General features: G+C 31.7%; 2 protein-coding genes across 15 annotated transcripts; both read right to left on the bottom strand.

Annotated features, from left to right (window-relative positions):
• Window positions 1–3269: 3269 nt before the first annotated feature.
• LOC138940336 (uro-adherence factor A-like) lies at window positions 3270–9207 on the bottom strand. The gene is made up of 9 exons (XM_070309154.1): window positions 9009–9207; window positions 7085–7234; window positions 6536–6835; window positions 6166–6456; window positions 5965–6078; window positions 5759–5881; window positions 4077–4312; window positions 3693–3864; window positions 3270–3567 (listed from the first exon to the last, which is right to left on the bottom strand). Exons 1-9 carry the CDS (start codon window positions 9205–9207, stop codon window positions 3434–3436), a joined length of 1719 nt encoding a protein of 572 aa, XP_070165255.1. The 3' UTR covers window positions 3270–3433.
• On the bottom strand, window positions 6376–13378 carry LOC138940173 (uncharacterized). Of its 14 annotated transcripts, none has more exons than XM_070308770.1 (8): window positions 13154–13378; window positions 11966–12288; window positions 11719–11880; window positions 9009–10203; window positions 8099–8665; window positions 7804–7958; window positions 7062–7234; window positions 6376–6835 (listed from the first exon to the last, which is right to left on the bottom strand). In XM_070308770.1, exons 3-4 carry the CDS (start codon window positions 11734–11736, stop codon window positions 9418–9420), a joined length of 804 nt encoding a protein of 267 aa, XP_070164871.1. In that variant the 5' UTR covers window positions 11737–11880; window positions 11966–12288; window positions 13154–13378; the 3' UTR covers window positions 6376–6835; window positions 7062–7234; window positions 7804–7958; window positions 8099–8665; window positions 9009–9417. The 14 variants fall into 14 exon arrangements, with proteins under 14 accessions (XP_070164871.1, XP_070164869.1, XP_070164867.1 ...); XM_070308768.1 differs by having other exon boundaries at window positions 6821–6835; window positions 6940–7234; XM_070308766.1 differs by lacking the exon at window positions 6376–6835 and having other exon boundaries at window positions 6844–7234.
• Window positions 13379–14000: the final 622 nt, after the last annotated feature.

Genomic DNA, 14000 nt, shown 5'->3' with positions numbered 1-14000 from the left:
AGACTACAATCCAAAGCTGGCTTCAGCATGCCGGTAATCGCGTTCGATACAATGAAAAAAAAACATGGCATAATTTACAATATGCTATATATTGTTGCGTCCGCGGATCAGAATCGAAATAAATCGAATCACGCAAGACACAACCGGCACTCACACTCCGTGTCGTAAATAAGAACTCTTAGTTATAAGAGAGCAAGAACTTTAATGAAACAGAACTATATAACTATTCACAGAAATAGAGAACAGAGAATGTCGTTAATAATCTTAAACACGTCCGCGCGGATTGACATCCGTCACGAAACTCTCATGGCGACCGAAAATAACATGTCCGCCGTTGTTTAACAGCAAACTCCCCGGCAACGTGCTTCGAAACGATCTCTCGAAGACGGGCATAATCCAAGGATGCAACATTGCCCTCCCTCTTCAAAATTGTCGTCTCGACAATCAGAAATGGAGAGAAATATTCCACCAGTGCATAACGACTCCAGGGTTCCGAGGAACCTTCCTGCTCTACCTTGGAGTCCTGTCCAGGTTACGGAGCGATACGCCATCTTGGACCCAACCGATTATCAATGTTCTCCCCGATTGTACGTACTGATATCTTTCGTACAGTCGCTCTCGAACTCCGGAAATTTCTCCTCTTAACGTTGTTGTCGCAAATCTTCGGACAAGAGGGGGGTATCTACTGTGGACCCGACATCCTTCAAAGAGGACTCCCCAAGCCCCTGCCTCGGCATTCGCCCTAAGACCCGACGGGAAAACATAGCTCAAAAACCGCGGGTGAGGCAGTCTTCAAAAACAAAATGTTCAAATCCTCTCATCTCAAAATGTTCCACGAATTCAATCTTGAACAGCTCTCGCTGAACACCATAAATACAAAACCAAATAATACACTTGTCAACAAAACAAATATCCTAATAATCACACACATAATAATTAATATTTTAATATTGGGTTGAGTAAAAAGTCATTGCGTATTTTTGCAACAGATGGCATTAGTTCAGTTTTGGCAGTACTAGAGTCATTCACACATATGTTTGTCATATATCGTTTAACAGCTGACGGTTTAAGCTTCATTCTAAAAAAAAATTGAGCGATTTGGTTGAGTTTTGGAGATTTTACAACAAGTTGAAGATGGAAGACCAAACTGTGCATTTTCGCCATATTTTACTGTTTTACTTCCGTAAAGGGAAGAACGCGCGTCAAGCTTGTGAAAAGTTGCGTAAAGTTTACGGTGACGATGCTCTACAAGAACATCAGTGCCAAAACTGGTTCAAGAAATTCCGCGCTGGTGATTTTGATCTCAAAGATACTCCTCGGTCAGGAAGGCCCACCGAGGTTGATGACGACAAAATAAAGGCATTGATCAAGTCAAACCCACGTTACACGACACGACAGATTGCAGAAACATTGAAGATCAGTCAAAAAAGTGTTCACGTCCACCTAAAGAAGCTGGGATACGTAAGCAAGCTCGATATTTGGATTCCTCATGAACTCAAAGAAGTTCATTTGACGGCGCGTATAAACATCTGCGATATGCTCATGAAACGTAAAGAAAACGATCCTTTTTTGAAACGAATGATAACTGGTGATGAGAAGTGGATTGTTTACAACAATGTGGAACGCAAACGGTCTTGGTCCCGACGTGATGATTCGCCTCAAACGACTTCAAAAGCAGAACTTCATCAGAGGAAGATTATGCTCTCAGCGTGGTGGGATTGGAAGGGTATGGTGTTTTTTGAGCTCCTACCAAGGAACCGAACAATCAATTCGGATGTGTACCGTCGGCAATTGGATAGTTTGAACGAATCTGTCATCCAGAAACGTCCGGAGCTCGTCAATCGTAAAGGAGTTGTGTTCTATCACAGCAACGCGAGACCACACACATTTTTGGCGACCCGTCAAAAATTATTGGAGCTTGGATGGGATGTGTTGCCCCACCCAGCATACTCGCCTGACCTTGCGCCGTCAGACATCCACTTGTTTCGCTCTCTTCAAAACTCCTTGCGTGGAATAACGTTAAATTCGGATGAGGCGGTAAATCAGCACTTTGTTCAGTTTTTCGCCAATAAAGACAGGTCCTTCTACGAACGGGGAATTATGAAGCTCACCGAAAGATGGCAAAAGATCATCGAACAAAACGGAAAATATATCATTGATTGATCTTTGTTCTTTATACAAATAAATGACTTTGAAAAACATACAAAAAATACGCAATGACTTTTTACTCAACCCAATATTTCCCTCTTAAAAATCTAAACATTATTCCCTATTAGGTTCCGATAACTTTCTTAACTAAAAAATCTGTCTCTCATAAAATAGAGCTAACCTATCAGCATGAACAACTTTACTCCTATGCCTATTCAATTTGCGAATACCAAAAACAACATCACTAAGTTTTTTCACTATTTGACAGAGTCCTTCCCAATTACTCTGTAATTTAGGAACCCTTCCTTTAACCCTCCTAGGGTTATAGAACCAAACATTTTGACCAACATCAAAATGAATTTGACGAGCTTTCTGATCATAACGCGCCTTTGACCGAAATAATCTAATATCCAAACGCTGCCGAGTATCTCTATGTATCCCTCAATTTTTCTTTCAATTCTCTGACATAACTCCCAATCGAAACTTCTTGCCCTAGCACTGGAGGACTTCCTCGTAATAAATCCAACGGGAATCTTAAATCTTGTGCAAAATATAATTCCGCCGGAGAGACACCCCAGTGAGAAATCATCAGTTGAAAAGACGTCGAATCAACGACTTTTCAACTAAAGAGATTAGTTGATATAGTCGTCTAAAATTTGGTCGATTAGACGTTTTTGTGTCCTTCGAATTAGACCTTTATAAGACGTTTATTTAAATGTCTATTAGCCATTTATAAGACGTTCAAGAAACCGTTTAAAAGATGTCTATTAACCGTTTATAAGACGTTCAAAAAACCGTTTAAAAGATGTCTATTAGTACTTATTAGACGTTTATTTTGCGATAAAATAGAATATAAAATTTTAAAGTACACTTGGCAACAAAGGAATATTTTAAGAAATGAATTTACATACATATTGATATATACATATATGGAAAATGCATATATGTTCTGATATGTGTAAATTCATTTGTTAGGACATTCCTCTGTTGCCGAGTGCACTTTAAAACTTTATATTCTGTTTTATTCTGTATAAACAGGTACGAGTAAAATAAATAAGTATGATTTTAAGAACTAAGTTTAATAAAATAGAATTTAATAAAACAGATTGTTTATAGGACACTTATAAAACATATATTAAAGTTTATATAATGAAGTTATGTAATAAAAAAAGATATAATTAAATTATACATTAAAGTTTATAGAAAATTATCTTGCTCTTATCTTTATGACAAATTATAAAAAGAAACGGTTATTAACCACACTCTCTAATCCTTAATTCCATAATTACGGAAGTGATTTCTTTTCTTTATCGATTATAATTTCCTGCTTCCGATTTGGAGCATGCTTAAGCCAATTTTGGCAAGCTTTTTTTATTTTATTTATGTTACAGTTTTCTTCTTTGTTATACATTACAGCGCCTGAAAATAAATACATAATTACAATTAGACTTATAGAATTACATCAATATAAAGATGTAACTATATTTTACATATAAAATATGATGGTCAAATTATACAAAGATAAAAAACATGTAATAATTTACCTTGTATCATATTCCACAGATGACATTGTTCTAGAGGAATTTTTGCAGAATTTGGATCAATACCTTTAAAATTTATGTTCTTCGCTAAGTAATTGTACATCAATTTTTTCATTACATTTATTGTTGCTTTGGTTTCATCTAGATTATTGCCATAACAACTGATATATTTTATCTGTAAAAATATAAGAGCAAAAATATAGAGATCAAATAAAACCATAATGAATAAAAAAGTTGCAATAAAATTAATAATTGTCACCATAAAAATTGAGTAAGTAAATAATACGGAAGAACTGTAAAATAAAATTTGTGAAATAAACAATTATAAAATGAGAAACACAAAATTCTAAGGTGCGTGTATAATCATTATATGTCAGTGTAATTTACCATAACAGACATATTTTCCGGATCCTTCAAATATTTCTCAAATTTCCAAAAGTCATTAACAGATTTTAGAGGTAAAGCAGGTAAATTATGTGGTCTGATCATTTCTCTCTCGTGGGGCAAAAGAAAAGCCATCAATTTCATTTGATTTGCTATTGATACATCGAGCTTGCTGCTGATCTCATTAATTCTAAGAGAAATACTGTCAAGATATATGTTGACATCTTGAATATCAGAACCTATAAATGTAAAAAGTTTTGAGAAAAAGAAAGAAGCCAAACATAAAGCCAAGATAAATTAATAAGGCTCTACGAAATTCACAAATTCTTTAAAATCTCGGGTTAATAAGAGCCAAACGCGGATGTTGATGCCTTAAGTTTCGTAGAAAATTTTTTATCAATAGCAAATCAAATGAAATTGATGGCTTTTCTTTTGCCCCACGGGAGAGAAATGATCAGATCACATAATTTACCTGCTTTACCTCTAAAGTCTGTTAATGACTTCTGAAAATTTGAGAAATATGTAAAGGATCCAGGAAATATGTCTGTTATGGTAAATTACACTGATATAATAATTATACACGCACTCCAATTACTACTAGATTTTTATGTTTCTCATTTTATAATTGTTTATTTTACATATTTTATTTTACAGTTGTTCCGTATTATTTATTTAATCAATCTTTATACTGACAATTATTAATTTTATTGCAGCTTTTTTATCCATTTTTGTTTTACTTGATCTCTAATGTCCTATAAATGTCCAGTGGATAACCCCTGGATGTCCGTAGGATATATCTGCCCTGTCTATTATATTGGATGTCTTTTGGATTTCCAGAGGATATATACATGTGCAATTAATTGTTAACATTAATTTCGTTTAATATTAATAATTGAATTTGCGCACATTTTCATATATCCAAAATTATTATTTATTTAATATTTCATGAGAAATGTTACTGTTCGCAACATTTCAAAAACTTTACAAACAATAGTATTCAACCGTTAGTTCGTTTGTTTACCGTTATGCGACACGCGAACTCGTATTTGAGATTTGGTCATGAGAATTATATAAAGCTTGCAAAGAGCAACTGACAGGAAATTACAAATGTAATTATTTTCTATCAGTTCAATTTCTGATGCAATCCCAACATAGGGAATTCAGATATTGGATTGTTTAGAAAATATTACACTACTCAAACCCGGGAGCCAAACCTAAAATATTCATGTATAGCACGAAAGCTTCAAATATTAAAGAACGGTGAACTACAATATTTTTAATATCAGATTTTTAATATTGGCAATAAATAACAAAACATAATTTTAATTTATATTTAAATTTTAAAATTTGCTCCTTGAAACATACGAAAAATATCCCTATTATATCCTATAAAAATCCTTAGGATGTTCCACAGGATCTCCCTGGATTCTCCAGAGGTTATACGGCAATCATTTACTCTTCCTCAGGACATCCAGAGGAGATCTGAGGATTACAATGGGATATCCTGAGGATATCCTACATATATGTCCTGGATGCCCTTTGGACGTCCTAAGGACATCCTTGTGCTGTCTGGGATAATTATAGCTATTTATAGTGTTCGGCTCTTATTTTAGCCCGGAATGTTTAAAAATTTATAAAGTTAAGAAGTGTGTATATTAAATGCAAATAAAAAGTCATTTTCTTACCAATGCTTGCGTTAACAGAAATCTGTTTATCTGAGGATACAGCCCTTTTGCATTGCGTTTTACTTTTTATGAAGTCTGATTCTGATCTGACAGTATCTGGTAAATCTGACAATGAGTTTGATCCTGCAAGAGATAAAAAAGAAGAATAACCAAATATAAAATCAAGAAATGTGTATAATAAATGTAAAAAAAAGTCATTTACTTACCAATACTTGCTTCGATAGAAATCTGTTTATTTGAGGATATAATCTTTTTGAACTTTTTATTATTTATGAAATCTGCTTCTGATCTGATACCATCTGATGAATCTGAATTTGATCCTGCAGGAGATAAAAAAAAAGATTAACCAAATATGAAATTAAAAAGTGTGTATAATAAACATAAGTAAAAAGTCATTTTATTCTTACCAATGCTTGTGTTGACAGATATCTGTTTATCTGAGGATACAACCTTTCTGCATTCTTTTTTACTTTTTATGAAGTTTGATTCTGATCTGATAGCATCTGATGAATCTGAATTTGGTACTGCAGGAGATAACTCGTCAAATAATGAATTTTTAGGAGACTTAGGAATAGTTTCTTCAAATTGAATGAAATTAGTTTCTTCAAAAGAATTTGAAACTTCTGCAGAGTTAACTTGAGGCACAGTCCTTTGTTTATTCTCATAGCTTTGTTTATATAGATTGAGTTTAGATCTCACTTTTTAAGTACAGTTAAATTTTTTTTTTTTTAGAATTATTTATTGAGATTTTCTGTTTTACTATATTTTTCGAAGTACTGTCTTCACAAGTAGGTATTTTGACCAAATCAATTGAATTATTAGAATTCAAATTTTCTGAGCAGAGCAAAGATTGTTTCCTAACAAGATTCTGCACAGTATCAGACTGCATAATATCAGAATCAGGAATTGACTTGAGATTCGTATTTGCATTTGATAAATGTTGGCAGATGGGATTGTTGCTCATAACATTAACATTAAGAATATGTTTTTGGTTTCCATCTGATGTGGATGAATCAAGATTGTTTGTAAAACCTTTTTCTTTAATTTTAGAGCATGAAGCTGGCTGGAGATAGATATCTAAGTAATAGAAAAATTTCTGATGAGTTGAATTCTTGCCAATAAACATTAAAAAATTTACATTGAAATAACTTTCATTATTAAACTTTCTTAAAAAAGTTTACTTTTGCACAAATAACAAAATAAAATAGAAAAATTTAAAGAAAATTTAATCAAGTCAAGTCTCATTTGATGAATTAAGCTTCTTAATTTTATGAATCTTCATATCCTGAGATTTGAACGGAACTTTTGGAGGCGCAGGAAACTTGCTTCTCTTTTGAATTTCAATGTCTGAATCACTATCAGTTTGTATGATTTTACAAAATCGCTTTCTTTTCCCTTTTCCAAGTTCTTTCTCCGTTTCATAAGCTGAATTTTCTTCAAAACCTTTAGCACCTTTTCTAGCATTAAGATAATGACCTAGAAAAGCGAAATACACAAGTGATGTAAATACATAATAATCACGCTTGAAAGAAAATTAAATTAAACTATAACAGCTGAAATAAAAGAAACAAATAATAATCCATTAATATAATATAATTAATAAAATTTAACATGATTGAACAACTATTCAAATTACTATTTTAAAAAATTAAATATTTTACGTAAAACAAATATAATTTTCTATAATAATTAAATTTTGTATATTAATTTATCTCCATAGTATCCATATATATATATATATATAGTACTCATACACAGAAACGATATACAATAAAATCAGCTATGCAATAAAAATCAATATTATTTGACATAAAAAATCAATAACAGTTTACAGATGATCGATACGTATACGTGTAAATACACAAATGCTAGAAAGAGCTTGAAAATACATTATAAAGTTGATTAGTCTTTTGAAAGTATATTAAATATATTTATCATATTTAATCTTTGTTGGCAAAGACTACGAGGGTATGCGCATGCAAACGAGAAAGAAAGAACACTAAACACTTAATGACGATCTATGTAATGAGAGAATATCGTAATACAGGCAACCGGGAAACCTCTCGGGTTAGAATATACTAAGCGAAGGTCCGTGTCTCTGAGAGACAAGATAGTTAAAGCTCCACGGTGGCTCTTTCCATAACCGGGAGGGAGATAAGGTTGGATCGGATACGTCGGTAATTCCAACAATCTTTACTGCCTAAAAAAATTTTTCACTTATTTTCGAGAAATATTTTAATTAAAAATATATATAATTCTTTATATCTTTCTGATATATTGTATTATTTTTCCTTTTTATTGCGAATTCTCATTCTTGATATGATTAAATTGATACAATACCCTTCAATGAATTGCAAACATTGTGTGCAATAAAGGGATGCTGAGGTACGATTCGCTGTGAGGTATATGAATAAGCCAACATTTTGACTGTATATTGGATAACTGAAGAATATTCCTTGTTATACTTAAGCGGCTTACTTTCGAAATACCAAGAACAGAAGAAAGTAGTGGATAATCATAATAATCTACGGAGTGACGATATTTATTGCCCACTACGCACACAGAATTGTCATTTCTCTGAATAATATTTGTTATGATCATAATATCACCATCTGATGTTTTTAGGCAAGAATCTCGCTGTCCCAGCTGGAATGTAACCATTCACAATCATCTTCTTATACTGAATGCCTGACGTTGTTTCAGTTGGGTCAATATGTCTCTGAGAAAGAATAATGTTACTTCCATCATAAGGTAGACGAATAGATCGAATTCTGTCTTTTTCCAGGTCTCGCTTCGCAACTTGCTCAAGCGGTTTACGAAAGGATCGAAGAGATTCTTTGATTGATTTCAATCGATTCCCAAAAGTAAATGCACTAAAACTGTCTAGTTCTCCATGTTCAGCACATTCTTTAACCAATTGAAAAATAGAGTGTACATTATAAACAATAAATTTTTCTCCATATATTGCATCAGAATGAACGATGCATTGTGCGAAATAAAACTGGACTGGCTAAGATATAAATAGCAGCATGAAGAAGGAGATAATGCTTGTAAATGTTTGAATCTAATGGTCCAAAAAAGATAAAGATGCCATCATAAATATACATTCTTCGTAACTCAGTGCTTTTATAGAAATGTGCTTTTGAAAAATCTTGGCGCTTTCTATTAAAATCATTTGGGCAATATTTCAGACTAATTTTAAGCAGGTCAGAGATGGATGCAACGGTATCTAAACTGAGTCTGAAATTACCTTTCCATTCAAGCCATGCCATAAGTAGCCTCTTGAATACTTCAGAATAAACAAGATGCATCGCATCCAAACGGAACTGTGATACCATTTTACTTTCCACAATAAGAAAAGGAGAATAACCTTGGTGATGAATTGGTTGATCTTCATTTTGAAAAGATTCATCAGTATGAAGTGGTTTATCAAGATCAGCAAAAGTCATTCTGTTGGCAATCCATTTGCCAACTACCGTGCATTTTTCACAACCACCATATCCATTATGTCCAATAATACATTTTATAAAAGCGCGTGCAGGGGCATCAAGAATATAATGGCGTACACTGAACTTAAACCGTGATCCATTACATTCAAATCCATTCTTAAAGAGATCATTTAATTCAATAATCAAATTCTCTAAATAATCATAAACATTTTAAGGATCTTTGAATCCAACATAAAGTCCAATGATAAATGGTTCATTTAAAGCTCCAACTAATTTACCTAACATTGGCCAAAATTTCAAGGTTGAACTATTTGAAACTGGAAGTCCATCCATATTAATATCAATTGTTATTTCACCATAGCGTAATAAATATTCGCCAACACCAAGTGCATTCAAGTTTTGTTCGATTCCTTTATACCAAAATCGACCACCACTTTCAAAGTCAATAACAGGAGTACTAGAGGGTGTATTCAGCAGAGTTTTATTACTCTTTGGACAACTGGGAAAAGCAGGATGCAGCCTATTCAAAAGGTTATCAAGCTTTTTCATAGATACATTTTCACTTTCCAAGGCCCATTCACTAAGAGATTCGATTACATATTGCTGTCTCTCTTCATCATTTTCAAAAATTAATAAATCATCATCACTCGAATTGAAATCTTCTGCTTCATTTGGATGACCTGTGGCTGGAGAATTTTCATTTTGAGCGATATGTAATTGAAATGCATCTGCTTCAATAGCTTGATTACCAAGATTTTCATTTTCAACTTGGACATTGTCTTCTATTAATGATCCATCTTTATCAGATAAAATAATGTATTGCTCCTCAGTAGTATCACTTGTTTCACTATCAGTTCGATTATCACCGTCACTAGATGCAACATTTTGATATTCAATCAATGCCTTAATATTTTCCAATCTTCTGCGTTTGATTTCTTGACATATTCTATTTCTCTGTGCTTTACGCTTGAAAGATTGATGGAGCTTTCGAGCAACCTGATTCAATTAATGCCACAACAAAACATACATCAAGAATTGCAAATTATAAATTTTAAGTACAATAAATTTTTTTAAAAATATCAAATTATTCAATTATTCAATTGAGATTAACAAGAATATGAAATTAATTTCTGAATTACAATTAATAATTGTGTACACATTTGTGATGTGTAAGAAAGGTTGTGATGGAAAGAAAGGATAATGTAAAAAAAGATTATAACTTATTACAATTCTTATATTTCTGTTCTTACATATATTAGATACATGACAAGAATACAGTTTTTACTTTATTATGTGAATACATGCTTGCAGTTTATTTTGTATACTGTGTGTCGAAAAAGCTACATTTATAAAGCTATATATTTAGTAGATAAGAAAAATAAAGCTTTTCATAACGGTCAAACCCAAATATTGTTTTTTAAAAATTAATGTTAGAAAATATATCTTTAAAAAAATAATGAGTTTCAAATATATATATTCAATTATCTATATATATGTGTGTGTATGTGTGTATGTCAGTATTCTAAATAAACTATTTTTAAATATACAGCTTTTTTTCATTTACTCATATAATAAAACTGCATTTTTTTATGTAATCTTTTATCTAATATATGTAAGAAGAGAAATGTAAAAATAGATTCTTGTAACAGTCAAATCTAAATATCATATGTTAGAAAATATGTCTCGAAACATAATGAGCAATCATTGTTTCAAATACATGCATTTAATAACAGTCAAACTCAAATATATTATTCTTAGAAATTAATGTTAGAAAATATGTCTTGAAACATAATGAACGATCACTATTTCAAATATATGCATTTAATTATGTTAGCATTGTAAAGAAAGTGCTTTTAAATATAAAATTTTTTGTTAGATAAATTACAAAACTTACAAAAATTCACATAAATTATTAAAATCACCTAGAATGAATTTGAAACCATTCAATAATATCTCTTACTTTATTTAATTTTAAGAAAAATGTTTTAGATTAGATACGATCTCTAGATAAAGCTAAATGTTAAGGAGCAACCAAATATTTTACAATTTATATTTATAATTTTTCTATTATGTCATCTAATTATTTTTAAGAATATTATTTGATAAATGTTTACATTTGATCCATATTCTAGTATGCTAGAATTACAATCAATGTTAATTTATACATAAAATATTTAGATATGTGTAGTTAATATATTCCATATATATTTTTAGTTATTTAAGAAGAATGCATTTTACTTAATGTGCATAGATTTATTCATATTATTAATAACTGTAGGACTTTTGAAAATTTATATTTGTACCGTGCATTTTCTGTTGAAAGGTATTTATAATATATAAAAAAGATTATTCAACAACTCAATACCTTATTAGCATAAGTTTTATATTGTACACAATTTTGGAATTAGCACTTGTAAACATAAGAAAGATAAGTTTCAGAAAAGACATGATATCTGCATGATTTTGTATATAAAACTGTTAAATTAAATATAATAAATTTGAAAAACTTACCTCTTTGTTAGAATCCATCGATAATAAATTTGGCTTTTTCTCGAAAATTCCCTTGCTTTGTTTTAATATATTTCTATATTCTTTTTGATTATACAGGAATAACAATCTCCGCTTTGATGAAGATGATATTTATATGAATATCAATGTGATAATTAAAAAGCACTAGAAAAATACAATATTTTTTCAGAATAATTTTAGAATACTTAATAAAGCAACAATAAAGCAAAAATAAAGCAACAAGACATACCGTATTATCACTTCGTTGGCCAGCTTCGTTCTTTTCATACTTGTAAGGTATTGAGGATATTCCGTCACAGGAATATCAACACGAGTATTGGCTTATTAATTAATAACGCCAGACCCCGGAAAATATGTATCAAGAAATAGAAGAAGAGCAGAAAAAAGGGGTAATGGGTACGAAAGCCAAACACGTGGATGATGCAATCACAATGTCCTTTATATTTAGTAAAATACTAATAACACAAATATACCCAGTAAGCAATTTGATAACAAATTGTTGCCAAATTGGCATCAAATTCGCTCAAAACTTGGTAACAAATCCAATGCCATCTGTGTCCGCATTAAGTTTGTGTTTTGGTGACAAAGCTTGTTGACATAACCTGACAGCAAATTGACGGCAAAAACCGAGCAAAGCTTGACATGATTTGACGTCAAATTGATGGCAAAAATCGAGCAAGATCTGCGCAAGACAGTCTGATAGCAGATTGTCAGCAAAAACCGAACAAATTCTGCAGCTTTTGGCCATTCATATAAAAGTATATATTTAAATAGATTTAAAGCCTTAACTCTAAGTAACAAAATGATGATAAGTTTTGGTCATAAAATGACCATTAAATAATTAGACATTATATAAAATCATATATTAATATGTTAAAACATATAGGTAAATTCAAATAACTTAATTTATAAAATTAAAGATCTTTTTGGACAGAAATTGTTTGAATAAGTGAAAATCGAACAATTATCTGTCCGATTTGCAAAAAATCAATTCAATATCTGAATTTCCTGTATAAGAATTGTGTCAAAAATTGAACTGATAGAAATATATATATTATAATATTATTAGCATTTTGTAGGCTTTATATACACTCATGACAAGAATTTGAATACGGGTATAGATAATGAATAACACGCCGCATAGCGATAAGCGACTGAACTATTTTATAATACTTTGTAATAAGCTGCAGATTTTGTTTGGTTTTTGCTGCCAATTTGCCATCAGATTGCGCACTCTAGATCCTGCTCAGTTTTTGCCGACAATCTGATGTCAGTCATGTCAGCAAGCTTTGCTCGGTTTCTGCCGCCAATTTGCTGTGTAGTTATTGTAGCAAGCTTTGCTTGATTCTTGCCGGCAATCTGCCAGCTTAATCGGTAATAACAACTCTTGTACCAAATTTATGGCCTTTTTACTAACAATAATTTGTAGCAAGCACTTGGCAATATCTGTTAAAACAGACCTGGCTGACTGGGTAGATACTGGCTTCAACCGGGTAACTCGATAGAAATACTCTCCTTATAATCACGAACAGATAATGTATAACCGTGAGCGGGGACAACAAAAAAGCGCGGCGAACAAAGAAACGTACTTGCAAACAACTTTCTCGTGTCGTCTCTTAACAATACGCACTGTGCAAATGACGACTCATGAATCGGCGATGACGTAGTAGTTGCGGTGCGCGCAAGTATGGTATGCGCGCAGTCGGTAATATAACTTCCGTCAGTGAGAAATATAGACGTCTAATAGACACCTAATAGACGTTTTTTCATTCGGTATTTCTCATTGTGATATTTAATTGTTATTTATTTTTAAATTGTTTTATATTATAATACAAGTTGCAAATTTGCAGAAAAACGTTTCTACAATCAATAGAAATAAAATTTTCGATTAGTTGGAAAATGGTTTAACTGGATACTAATTTCAACCATAAACGATATGGCCGTCTAATAGCCGTCTTTCCGACCCGTCATTTCTCATTGGGTGGCTCAAGAAAGTATTCTTTCAAACATTCAAATAGGATCAGGGGATGTTCTTGATATTAGTGAAAATCATCATTTCAATGATTATGTATTATCATTACCAAGTAATATAAGTTATAATGCATGTTTTGCTAAATGGATCGATTATAAATAAGGCACTCGATACCAACCTAGAATGGTATTGCTTTGTGAAATGGATGAAAGTTCTTGTCCTATTTTTGCGGAAATTCAGTTTATCATTATTCATGATAATAATCCACTTTTTATTTGTTCTTCTCTTATAA

The sequence above is a fragment of the Polyergus mexicanus genome, unplaced genomic scaffold (genome assembly GCF_030449975.1).
Source record: "Polyergus mexicanus isolate NDT 795.1 unplaced genomic scaffold, iyPolMexi1.0 SCAF_16, whole genome shotgun sequence".
Lineage (NCBI taxonomy): Eukaryota > Metazoa > Arthropoda > Insecta > Hymenoptera > Formicidae > Polyergus > Polyergus mexicanus.
This window is presented reverse-complemented; position numbering and strand designations above follow the sequence as displayed.